This window comes from Eschrichtius robustus, chromosome X, assembly GCF_028021215.1.
Source record: "Eschrichtius robustus isolate mEscRob2 chromosome X, mEscRob2.pri, whole genome shotgun sequence".
Classification (NCBI taxonomy): Eukaryota; Metazoa; Chordata; class Mammalia; order Artiodactyla; family Eschrichtiidae; genus Eschrichtius; species Eschrichtius robustus.
Window position 1 is genome coordinate 67,739,862 of NC_090845.1, and position 14,046 is coordinate 67,753,907.

At 37.2% G+C, this 14,046-nt stretch overlaps 1 protein-coding gene across 1 annotated transcript in view; it reads left to right on the plus strand.

Annotated features, from left to right (window-relative positions):
- ATP7A (ATPase copper transporting alpha) overlaps positions 1-14,046 on the plus strand; it is a 142,219-nt gene that overhangs the window by 108,845 nt on the left and 19,328 nt on the right. Inside the window, exons 7-12 of the mRNA XM_068532484.1 lie at positions 346-507; positions 2,311-2,387; positions 2,583-2,808; positions 5,195-5,428; positions 6,579-6,670; positions 8,417-8,544. Of these exons, the coding sequence (XP_068388585.1) occupies positions 346-507; positions 2,311-2,387; positions 2,583-2,808; positions 5,195-5,428; positions 6,579-6,670; positions 8,417-8,544 (919 nt within the window). The remainder of the gene's footprint in view (positions 1-345; positions 508-2,310; positions 2,388-2,582; positions 2,809-5,194; positions 5,429-6,578; positions 6,671-8,416; positions 8,545-14,046) is intronic.

Below are 14,046 nucleotides of genomic sequence, written 5' to 3' on the forward strand. Positions count from 1 at the left end.
CACACATACATACTTATATACTTTAGCAGGGTGAAAAAAATCTAGAGGGAAGCAAGGCATTGAATACAAGAAGCAATGATAGTTGTCAAGTCCTCTATCACTGAGTAATAACAGGAAGAGGGAGACTTAATGAGATCCTTAATGTTGCAGCTGGGACCATATCTTTGTTCAATGTGATATAAAAACAGTGATCTAATGATCATAATCTAAAGCATATGAATAGTGCAGATAAGATCTTGTGTGTTAATTCCTTGTTACAAGAGTTCTTTTAGTTTAAAGTAATAACTCACATTTGATGGAGGAAAAAAGTATATTTATGAATAACAAAGCCTTTGTCTTTAACAGGTGAGAGGAATGACATGTGCCTCCTGTGTACATAAAATAGAGTCTACCCTCACAAAACATGGAGGGATCTTCTACTGCTCTGTGGCCCTGGCAACCAACAAAGCACATATTAAATATGATCCAGAAATTATTGGTCCCAGAGATATTATTCATACAATTGAAGTAAGTGCCAAGACTTTGCATTTCTGTGTTCTTACCTATCTAGTCAGCACTCCCTTGAATCACTTCTGGTTTGTATCAGATAGAGATGATGAGAAAAATCTGATTCCTTTGTTTACCTCTATAGACAACGTCTGTCTCAAAATTTAATGTAAGTGTGTCTGCCTTTTTGTTTTGTTTTTTTTTTTTGGTCTTCGTCAGGAAGAATTAGGTAAAGGCACATTGGCACTATTAATCAGGAGCAGACTTAAGGCAGAACCACAGATCATTTAAAAATATTTAGAAAATGTAAGCAAAGTACAATTTGTTATGAGTAAAATTCATGTTAATCACTAAGAAAGTGAAGCATCCTGCTAGATGCTGTATCGTTTGTTAGGTCAAAGCAAATGATATCATAGTTAAAGTAAGAAATTTAAAAGACCAAATCTTTTTCTCTGTGACAAATTCATCCTGCAGTCTTCAGTAAATCTTAAGTGGTAATACATGTGAAAGTGCTTTAGAAGTTTCACTGTGGTCTAGCATTGGTGTTCTAATGATCTAAAAAGCATATTAATCATTCAGGTAAGATCCTGTTAATGTAGATAGTAATACCATTAACATCTTTGTGAAGCTAGCATTATTGAGTATCTACTATGTGCCAGTTACCAAAATTGCAAAGCTTCAACTCTTGATGTAATTCTCACAACAGTGCTGTCATCTTCACTTTGGAGGTGAGGAAACTCAGGTTATGAGATAAGTTACTTCCCCAAAGTCACATAGGTAGTAAGTGTCATAGCTGGGATTTGAGCCTAATCTTTCTGACTCCAATGCTCATGCTTGCTCTTTTCACTGTGTTATACTGCCAAGAAATGTAAGATGGCAGCATTTTCCCTAGCGGTTCAAAATATAGTGTATGTTACTGTCTATGTTCATATGAGTCTTACTTAGGTGTAATTTTCTTTCTGTACTTTATTTTATTGTGGAAAATTTTTATTCGTGTTCTTTTTTCTGGTACAACAAGAGGAAAGACTGCATATGCAAACCCTTGAATAATATATTTAGTATGGTGCTAGCTTTTGTGGCCTATTATTCAGTTTTCTGTACTTTCAGGGGATGGATGGATCAATGACTTGATAGATGTCCAAGCTAAAATTAAAAATAAAGTGATTAATATACATCAGTACTAGTAGATGCTTGTCTAAGTGTACGATTTATGATTTTACTGCTGAATTCTCTTTTTTTTTATTGGAGTATAGTTGCTTTACAATGTTGTGTTAGTTTCTGCTGTACAGCAAAGTGAATCAGTTATACATATATCCACTCTTTTTTAGATTCTATTCCCATATAGGTCATTACAGAGTATTGAGTAGAGTTCCCTGTGCTATACAGTAGGTTCTTATTAGTTATCTACTTTATACATAGTAGTGTATATATCTCAATTCTGTCCTTATTAGGTCATCATACACTCTGTCGCCCTGACCAAGTAATAGATTCTGCTTTTTTCCAAAATTACTTATTGGAGGCTTTAGTTGACTTCTTGATATAAGAACCTCTACTGAGGACAACTGCACTTGAGTTAAATCAGTAGTTTGAGAACAGTAGGATAGACATTAACTAGAGTTGAGAAAATACTCATTTCTTTGATGAAAGATTAGAAACAAAGGTAATTAAGAGAAGGAAGCACATCTTCATCTTTATATTCCCCAGAATGACTTGCACTTAGTAATTGAATTGAGTTGTTCTTAATGACAATACCACAGCTTAGAATTTCTGTAGGTAATATTTATACGTTCAGTGAAGTAATTGTTTTCTCATGAATTTCCTTAGAGCTTAGGTTTTGAAGCTTCTTTGGTCAAGAAGGACCGGTCAGCAAGCCACCTAGACCATAAACGAGAGATAAGACAGTAAGTACTTTTGGAATGTCAGTGAAAAACAGATTTTGATCCCTCTTTACAAATTTAACAAACTGTTAGCATGTCAGTTTTTTCAATATCATCCTTACAGTGGGTGGGAATTGGTCACAAGTTATATTTCCTTATAGTACATAGAATCTTTAACCATTACCTATTTACTCAAATGATTTTTCTTTTCTATATTAGATGGCGACGGGCCTTTCTTGTGAGCCTGTTTTTCTGTATTCCTGTAATGGGGCTGATGATATATATGATGGTTATGGACCACCACCTTGCAACTCTTCACCATAATCAGAACATGAGCCAAGAAGAAATGATTAGCATTCATTCTTCTATGTTCCTGGAGCGCCAGATCCTGCCAGGATTGTCCATTATGAATTTGCTATCTTTTTTATTGTGTGTACCTGTACAGGCAAGTGAAATGTTAGCAAGTATATTTGTTAATAATGAAAAATAGCCAAAATGTGGCAGGTGAGGCTATTTTCAATTGTACAACAAATATTGGCCAGAAGTACGATCATTTTATGCTGGATGCTTTACAAAAATAATCTTAAACTGAGTGGTTAAAGTAGATAATAAATTCCATTTTAACCCCGAAGGATACTGTTTAATGACAAAGCAGAGAATAACAGTTCAATTCATCTTCAGTTGTGAATTTGGTATTCATATCTGCTACTGTATGTAACTTTATATTTAAAGTTATTATAATAATAAAATGTTATACTTTATTTTATTTTTATTGTCTTTTTTTAACTTTTTATTTTATATTGGAGTACAATTGATTAACAATGTTGTGTTAGTTTCAGGTGTACAACAAAGTGATTCAGTTATACATATGCATGTAGGAAGTCTGGGATTGACATGTACATGCTGCTATATTTAAAATGGATAATAGCCAACAAGGACCTACTTGTATAGCACAGGGAACTGCACAATATTCTTTTTTTTTTTTAACTTTTTATTTTATATTGGAGTGTAGCCGATAAACAATGTTGTGGTAGTTTCAGGTGCACAGCAAAGCAACTCAGCTGTACATATACATGTATCCATTCTCCCCCAGATTCCCCTTCCATCCAGGCTGCCACATAACATTGTCTGCTCAATATTCTGTAACAATCTAAGTTGGAAAAAAATTTGATAAAATGTTATTTTATTTCTTTATATTTATATTTTATATTAAATGCATTAAAATTATCTTTATATTAATTATATTAAATATATTATAAATATATTTTATTTTGATATATTTATTATTAATTTATTCTATAAAACAATCATAATAGTTATATTATTTCTCCATAGCACTTAAGTTCATTACTCTCTGTATGTTTTCTTCTTTTTTTAATTTTATTTCTTTTTTTTATACAGCAGGTTCTTATTAGTTATCCATTTTATACATATTAGTGTATATATGTCAATCCCAATCTCCCAATTCATCATCCTCCCCCTCCCGCGCTTTCCCCCTTGGTGTCCATACGTTTGTTCTCTACATCTGTGTCTGCATTTCTGCCTTGCAAACCGGTTCATCTGTACCATTTTTCTAGATTCCACATATATGCGTTAATATACGATATTTGTTTTTCTTTTTATGACTTACTTCACTCTGTATGACAGTCTCTAGTTCCATCCACGTCTCTACAAATGATCCAATTTCATTCTTTTTTATGGCTGAGTAATATTCCATTGTATATATGTACCACATCTTCTTTACCCATTCATCTGTCGATGGCCATTTAGGTTGCTTCCATGACTTGGCTATTGTAAATAGTGCTGCAATGAACATTGGGGTGCATGTGTCTTTTTGAATTATGGTTTTCTCTGGGTATATGCCCAGTAGTGGGATTGCTGGGTCATATGGTAATTCTGTTTTTAGTTTTTTGAGGAACCTCAATACTGTTCTCCGTAGTGGCTGTATCAATTTACATTCCCACCAACAGTGCAAGAGGGTTCCCTTTTCTCCACAGCCTCTCCAGCATTTATTGTTTGTAGATTTTTTGATGATGGCTATTCTGACCACTGTGAGGTGATACCTCACTGTAGTTTTGATTTGCATTTCTCAAATAATTAGTGATGTTGAGCATCTTTTCATGTGTTTCTTGGCCATCTGTATGTCTTCTTTGGACTTTTCAACTCTTCTTTTGAGATAAACTTTTACTGTGGAACACTTCCATCTAATAGATCTATTCCTTTTTCTGATCCTTATAAAAAGCAATAATGATTTTTAAAACATCTTAGTATGTTTCTCTATCCTAATGAACAATAAGCTTTTCAGTTATGTTTCCTAACGAAAACAGTGGACAGATCCAATAGCTTGTGATAAGTTGAATTTGAAAAGAGGGAGGTGAGTTTTATATAAAAAATCATTGTCAAAAGAATGTAATTCTTTTCCTAGTTCTTGTTTTTGCTGGCTTCAAAAAGAAGAATCCAAGAACCACTTGACTTTCTTTATATTATGAAATATCCATTGGATCATAGCAGAGAGCTGCCAAGGGCCTGTATGACAATTTGAATCCACACACACACACACACGTATCTGCTAAAATACAAGCACTATTGTTTCAGCTTAAAAAAAATCTCTCCTTAGGGGAATTCTCCATGGCCCAGGTTCGATCCCTGGTTGGGGAACTAAGATCCTGCAGGCCGCATGGTGCAGCCAAAAAAAATAATCTCTCCTTAGTTGCTTATGGATTAAATAAAAGCCAAAGGAAATTAACATTGATACTATATCTTAGTTATTGAGGTATATATGTGAATTTCAGCTTTTTTTAAAAGCACTAATCACTGTTTCTATATTACAGTTTTTTGGAGGCTGGCACTTCTACATTCAGGCCTACAAAGCACTGAAGCATAAAACTGCAAATATGGACGTACTGATTGTGCTGGCAACTACCATTGCATTTGCTTATTCTTTGGTTATTCTTCTGGTTGCAATGTATGAGAGAGCCAAAGTGAACCCTGTTACTTTCTTTGACACACCTCCTATGCTATTTGTGTTTATTGCACTAGGCCGGTGGCTGGAACATGTAGCAAAGGTAAAGTAAGAAAGGGTGACATTTATTAAAATCTTGGGTGGGTAAATGACCATAATATTTTCTAGACCAATTATTGGAAATATACATTGATTTATGTAGTTAACGATGTACTAAAAGAAGTATTTTTGTTTTGGCAGTCTTTTAGGTTAAATATTCCTTTAGAAGATTTACCAAATTTATGGAATTAATACTTTAGATAATACAGTGTGTCCACGTTTATTTTAAGAGACATTTAAGAGTACTTATTTTACTTATATCACATTATTAATGGAAAAACTGATGCGACCACAGATTTAAAATAATGATGGAAAAATATTCACCCACAATCCCATGGTATAACGGAAATCACTTTCTAATCCTGTTCCACATACGTTTATATTTCACAGAGTGGCAAACATGGTATCCATACCACTTTGTGCCCTTAACACTTTAAAGTTTTTTCCCCATTTTTGCAGTCTAGATAATTACTCAGTGTTTCTGAATAATATTCTCTCAAGTCAATGTGCTATAATTTACTAAACCATTCTGGTTTTGTTCTCAGTTAGATTGTTTCCAGAGTTTAATTTTAGGTAATCCTGCATTAAACATATTCATGTTTAATAGTTATTTCTACTGAATTACTATCTTAGGATAAATTACAAAGGATATGATTAAAGGGCATAAATCTTTCTATGGCTCATGCTACTAATCTTAACAATTTTTGCCATAAAGGGTATGTTAGTGAAGTAGTTTTACTACAACTTCATCAGCACTGACTCCTATCTAAATTTTTGCTAAGTTAGTAGGCATTAAATGGTATCATAGAGTTGCTTTAGTTTGCATTTCTTCCAGTAATAGCAGAGATAAACATTTTTCTATACAGCAGGTATTATATTTCTTCTTAAATGAATTGCCTATTTATGTCCTTTGCTCATGTACCTATTGGGTTCTCTTGTTTTTCTTATTAATTTACATTATTTATTTATAAATTATATCTAATAATACATTTTATATTTTGTGTACTTCATATTTTCAAAGTGAAACATTTTCTGACTTGAACTAATTAACATTCCTAAAGCTGTCTTTTAAGTAAATGTTAAAGATTATGCCTTTATTTTACATAAGACTTTTTCTTCCTTAGCATTGTTAACATATGTGTTTTAATTTATAGGGCAAAACATCAGAGGCTCTTGCCAAACTAATTTCACTACAAGCTACAGAAGCAACTATTGTAACTCTCGACTCCGATAATATCGTCTTGAGGTATTTACCTTCATTATTCTTCCTTCTCTTTTTTAACTTCTTAGGAAAAATATCAAATATACACAGAAGTAGAGAGAAAGGTATAATGAACTCACATAATCTATCTCCCAGATTTAACAGTTATTCACATTTTGCCACACTTTACTTCATCTATACAATCTATTTTTCTTTCTGTTGTTGCAGTAGAATTTTAAAGTAAATCCCAGTTATATGGTTTTACTGCAGATATTCCTGTTGTATTTCTAAAAAAGGACATAGGCTTATATAATTATAATACCCATATTGCATCTAACAAAATGAACAATTATTCTTTAATGTGATCTAATACACAGTCCATATTAACATTTCTCCTGTTGTCTCCAAACTGTTTTAAGTTTCTTTGTTTGAAATGGAATTCAGAAAAGGTCCATGTGTCACTGCATTTGACTGATATGTTTGTTTGTTTGTTTTAAGTTTTGAGTTTTTTTTTTTTTTTGGCTGTGTTGGGTCTTTGTTGCTGCGTGCGGGCTGTCTCTGGTTTCAGTGAGCGGGGGCTACTCTTCGCTGTGGTGCACGGGCTTCTCATGGTGGTGGCTTCTCTTGATGCGGAGCACGGGCTCTAGGTGCACAGGCTTCAGTAGTTGTGGTGCATGGGCTCGGTAGTTGTGGCTCGCAGGCTCTAGAGCACAGGCTCAGTAGTTGTGGCGCACGGGCTTAGTTGCTCCACAGCATGTGCACTCTTCCTGGACCAGGGATCAAACCCGTGTCCCCTGCATTGTCAGGCAGATTCTTAACCACTGCGCCACCAGGGAAGCCCCTGTTTGTTTGTTTTTTGATTTTTTAATTGAGTTATAGTTGATGTACAAGAGTATATAAGTTACAAGTGTACAGTGTAGTGATTCACAGTTTTTAAAGGTTATACTCCATTTATAGTTATCATAAAATATTGGCTATATTCCCCATGTTGTACAATATATCCTTGTCGCTTATTTATTTTATACATAGTAGTTTGTACCTCTTAATCCCCTACCCTATATTGTTCTTCACGCTTCCCTTTCCCCACTAGTAACCACTAGTTATTTCTCTACATCTGTGAGTCTGCTTCTTTTTTGTTGTACTCACTAGTTTGTTGTATTTTTTAGATTGCACATATAAGTGACATCACACAGTATTTGTCTTTCTCCTGACATGTTTGTTTTAATGTAGAACATCTCCTCTCTCCAATTCTCCCTCCCTTGTTCCTCCCTGCTCCTCCCTCTCCATGCATTTGACTTGGTAAAGAAACATCTATCAGTTGTCCTTTAGAAAATCCCACAGTCCAAATTTGTCTCTGTTTCCGTCTGGAATCATTTAACTTGTTCTATAACTCCTATATTACCTGTAAACTGGAAGTTAGAGCTAAAGACTTGATTAGATTTCAGTTTTTTTGTATTTCTCATTCCTTTCCTCATAAAATTATTTTGGCAGATATACACAATAAATTAGTTGTTTTGTTCAATAAAACCCATTACATTATTTCTAAAGCTTTCATTTATTAGTTCAATGACTATTCAACAAATATTTAGAGTGCTACTTTGTGCTAGGTACTGAGCTATTCCCCAACAGTGAAAAAGACTGACACTGTAGTTCCTAACTTAAATGTTGGTTCTAACTTCCATTGGTAGCAATTATGGGGCCACAAGCTTGATGTCAACTAAAAAGCTTGCATGGAAAGATCAGGGGGAGAAGCATACTGTCATGGTGCTTTTTATTTTAACTCATATCCAGTGAAGAGCAAGTGGATGTGGAACTTGTACAACGTGGAGACATCATTAAAGTGGTTCCAGGAGGCAAATTTCCAGTGGATGGGCGTGTTATTGAAGGGCATTCTATGGTAGATGAGTCCCTCATCACAGGTATGTTCTTTCAGAGGATCATGACATGAAAGTGAAGTGAATCCAAAGTGTTAATTAAAAATAGGCATGAAAGAAGTCCAAAAGATGGCGTACTAGGAGGATGCAGAATTCGCATCTCCTCACAACTAGGGCACCTACCAGGCACCAGTGGGGGACCACGGACACCTAAGGGGATGGGAGGAACCCCCAGCCACCGGGTAGGATGTGGGGCATGGGGGGAGTGAAGGGGGAGGAGAAGTGGAGGCAGGATGGGACTGGCGCCCCTGAGAGGCAGGAATCCCATGCCCGAAGGAGGAAATTAGGGAACCACTGGGAGGACAGACGATCAAAAGGGAGCATGGCCAGGCTTCCCCTGCCCACTTGGGTCCTGGAACCTGCTGAGATCCCGGGCCTGATCCTCTGCCCACCTAGGCCCCCTCCGGCCGTGCAGGTCCTGAGGGAGTGGGAGGGAAGAGGGAGCAAAAGTAAAGTCCGGACCTCTGGGACTGGCACCACTGAGGGGCGGCTGGGGGAGGGGAGGCATTCCTACACCCAGCAGGACCCACCCACAGTTAGGGGTCCATCAGGAACAGGGGAGACCCGGGGGGAGGCGGTGGGGGAGGGGCGAGAAGGAACGGAAGGGAAGGGGGCCAGTGCTTTCCCTGTCCACTTAGGCAGCGGGGTGCCTGTTGGGATCCCAGGCCTAATCCTCTGCCCTTGGAGCCTCCCTCCTGCCACACAGAGCCCAAGCCTCGCCCCCCACCCCCACCCAGGGCCCTACCTCTATACTCGGAGACCCCCTCCAATGAGCTGGGCCTAAACCCCACCCACACACCCTCACTCAGGGCCCTACCTCCAAACTCCGGAAATCCACACTCCAGAGGCCCTCATTTGTACGTGCTGCCTCTCCCCTTTGGTGCAGGTCCTAAGCAGAGGCCCCGCCCCACGCTTGAACGTCTCCCCGCCTAGGCCCCACCCCACACTCAAACAGCACTTCCCCACCCGCCTAGGTCCCGCACCACCCTAAATCCCGCCCCTGCCTAAGTTCCACCCCCCCTAAACTCCGCCCCCATAGCCAAGTCTTTTTTTTTTTGATTAAAAAATGTTTGTGGGGGTCATACATTATAATAAAAGTATAAAAATACATATTTAAAGGTATGTTCTATTTAATTATTAAGAAAATTAAGTTGGTTTAATTTACAGAATTTGGAACTTCTCTTCTAAATGAAAAATACAAATCTCCTTTTCATAATTTCTTGCTACAATTAGTTAATCTGCGAGACCACATTCTGCCTGGTGTGATCCAAGCACATTATTGCCTTTTAATCATCTTGGTGTCTCCTCAGTCCATTACGCTTTTAAAAAAGTATTTCATGATGATATAAGTCGGAGAAACATGGTCACAAGGGCTGGTGGATGTGTGTAGGGCCTTGGAGTCAGAGAGACCTGGGTTTGAACCTCTTTCTCTGCCATTTCAAAGATCAATAAAACTAAAAGATGGTTCTTTGAGAAGATAAACAAAATTGATAAAGTATTAGCCAGACTCATCAAGAAAAAGAAGGAGAAGACTCAAATCAACAGAATTAGAAATGAAAAAGGAGAAGTAACAACTGATACTGCAGAAATACAGTGGATCATGAGAGATTACCACAAGCAACTCTATGCCAATAAAATGGGCAACCTGGAAGAAATGGACACATTCTTAAAAAAGCAAAACCTTCTGACACTGAACCAGGAAGAAATAGTAAATATAAACAGACCCATCACAAGCACTGAAATTGAAACTATGATTAAAAATCTTCCAACAAACAAAAGCCCAGGGCCAGATGGCTTCACAGGTGAATTCTATCAAGCATTTAGGGAAGAGCTAATACCTATCCTTCTCAAACTCTTCCGAAATACAACAGAGGGAGGAAGACTCCCAAACTCATTCTATGAGGCCACTGTCACCCTGATACCAAAACCAGACAAAGATGTCACAAAAAAAAACTACAGCCCAATATCTCTGATGAACATAGATGCAAAAATCCTCAACAAAATACTAGCAAACAGAATCCAACAGCACATTAAAAGGATCATACACCATGATCAAGTGGGGTTTATCCCAGGAATGCAAGGATTCTTCAATATACGCAAATCAGTCAATGTGATACACCATATTAACAAATTGGAGGAGGAAAACCATATGATCATCTCAATAGATGCAGAAAAAACTTTTGACAAGATTCAACACCCGTGTATGATAAAAACTCTCCAGAAAGTAGGCATAGAGGGAACCTACCTCAACATAATGAAGGCCATATATGACAAACCCACAGCCAACATCATTCTCAGCCATGAAAAACTGAAACCATTACCTCTAAGATAGGAACAAGAAAAGGGTGCCCACTCTCGCCACTGTTATTCAACATAGTTCTGGAAGTTTTAGCCATGGCAATCAGGGAAGAAAAAGAAATAAAAGGAATCCAAATTGGAAAAGAAGAAGTAAAACTGTCACTGTTTGCTGATGACATGATACTCTACATAGAGAACCCTAAAGATGCTGCCAGAAAACTACTAGAGCTAATCAATGAATTTGGTAGAGTAGCATGATACAAAATTAATGCACAGAAATCTCTTGCATTCCTATACACGAATGATGAAAAATCTGAAAGAGAAATTAAGGAAACACTCCCATTTACCATTGCAACAAAAATAATAAAATACCAGGAATAAACCTACCTAAGGAGACAAAAGACCTGTATACAGAAAACTATAAGACACTGACGAAAGAAATTAAAGATGATACAAACAGATGGAGAGATATACACTATGTTCTTGGATAGGAAGAATCAACATTGTGAAAATGACTATACTACCCAAAGCAATCTACAGATTCAGTGCAATCCCTATCAAACTACCAATGGAATTTTTCACAGAACTAGAACAAAAAATTGCACAATTTGTATAGAAACGCAAAAGACCCTGAATAGCCAAAACAATCTTGAGAAAGAAAAACGGAGCTGGAGGAATCAGGCTCCCAGACTTCAGACTATGCTACAAAGCTACAGGAATCAAGACAGTATGGTACTGGCACAAAAACAGAAATATAGATCAATGGAACAGGATAGAAAGCCCAGAGATAAACCCACGCACATATGGTCACCTTATCTTTGATAAAGGAGGCAAGAATATACAATGGAGAAAGGACAGCCTCTTCAATAAATGGTGCTGAGAAAACTGGACAGCTACATGTAAAAGAATGAAATTAGAACATTCCATAACACCATACACAAAAATAAACTGAAAATGGATTAAAGACCTAAATGTAAGGCCAGACACTATAAAACTCTTAGAGGAAAACATAGGCAGAACACTCTGTCACATAAATCACATCAAGATCCTTTTTGACCCACCTCCTAGAGAAATGGAAATAAAAACAAAAATAAACAAATGGGACCTAATGAAACTTGCTTTTGCATAGCAAAGGAAACCATAAGCAAGTCGAAAAGACAATCCTCAGAATGGAAGAAAATATTTGCAACGATGCAACCGGCAAAGAATTAATCTCCAAAATATACAAGCAGCTCAATAACAAAAAAACAAAGAACCCAATCCAAAAATGGGCAGAAGACCTAAATAGACATTTCTCTAAAGAAGATATACAGATTGCCAACAAACACATGAAAGGATGCTCAACATCCCTAATCATTAGAGAATTGCTGATCAAAACTACAATGAGGTATCACCTCTCACCAGTCAGAATGGCCATCATCAAAAAATCTAGAAACAATAAATGCTGGAGAGGGTGTGGAGAAAAGGGAACCCTCTTGCACTGTTGGTGGGAATGTAAATTGATACAGCCACTATGGAGAACTGTATGGAGGTTCCTTGAAAACCTAAAAATAGAACTACCGTATGACCCAGCAATCCCACTACTGGGCATATACCCTCAGAAAACCGTAATTCAAAAAGTCATGTACCATAATGTTCATTGGAGCACTATTTACAATAGCCAGGACATGGAAGCAACCTAAGTGTCCATCGTTGGATGAATGGATAAAGAAGATGTGGCACATATATACAATGGAATATTACTCAGCCATAAAAAGAAACAAAATTGAGTTATTTGTAGTGAGGTGGATGGATCTAGAGTTTGTCATACAGAGTGAAGTAAGTCAGAAAGTGCAAAACAAATACCATATGCTAACACATATATATGGAATCTAAAAAAAAAAAAAGTTCTGATGAACATTAGGTCCTATGAACCTAGGGGCAGGACAGGAAGAAAGACACAGACATAGAGAATGGATTTGAGGACACGGGGAGAGGGAAGAGTAAGCTGGGACGAAGTGAGAGAATAGCATTGACATATATACACTATCAAATGTAAAATAGATAGCTAGTGGGAAGCAGCTGCATGACACAGGGAGATCAACTCAGTGCTTTGCGAACACTTAGAGGGGTGGGATAAGGAAGGTGGGAGGGAGATGCAAGAGGGAGGGAATATGGGGATATACGTATGCTTATAGCTGATTCATTTTGTTATACAGCAGAAACTAACACAACACTGTAAAGCAATTATACTCCAGTAAAGATGTTAAAAAAAATAGACATGAAAGGTGAAGAGCTTTTTGTAGAAACTATGGACCAAGTAAATAATGAGTGAAGAGAATATGAGTTTTTTTAAGAATGTATTAAATCAATTTCTGCAGATTTTCTTTGTGGTTTTAGTTATGCTACTGAAGGCTCTTTTCACTGAGGATTGTTAATTACTAGAATGTATAACCAGAGGAAGTTGTCACATTCTGCTGTAGAGCCCAATAGACTTTGGCAAATTTTCCTGAGCAAATACCTATTGTCTTCCTGCCCTAAAGACCAGTCTAGTCTGAGCTGGGATAGGACCCCAGGTTTTCCACATCAGGGTCATCTCTAAAGAGAATAAGCCTGGAGTAGTTTTAGAGATCTTAGGTAACTAAGGCCAATCCAGAGCAGAACCAAAATAACACCTTTCCTACCTCAGTCCTTACAATAGTGCCAAAAGAGGCTCAGTTTATGAACTGTGTGGAAATAATTTAGGATTCTGTGTTTCTCAGTAGGGGTGCTATTGCTAGTTTGGATGGGACAGTTCTTAGTTCTGACTGACTATCCTACACATTATGGTACATTTAGTATCCCTGACCCTGACCTACCTAATTGGAGTAGCAGTACCCCATGCTCCACCTGTAGTTATTACAAGCAAGAACTCTCTCCTACATTTATAAATGCTCCTTGGGAACAGGTTGAGAACCAATGATCTAAGACTAGGGTGGAGGTCCAAAAGTACCTGCCAATAAGAGTTAACACATTAGGTTTTTCCAGTTTAAGATATATATCCCTGGGTTTGGCCCAGAACTGACATAAGGAAAAAGAGAGGGCAACCTTCACCTAGGCGTTTGTCCAGATTCTATTTCAGGAAGGAAGAATCTCATTTCTAGATATTGACATTGACAGATAACTGTATATTTCAAGATAGTATTTATTTATGCTCCCTAAATGTATCTT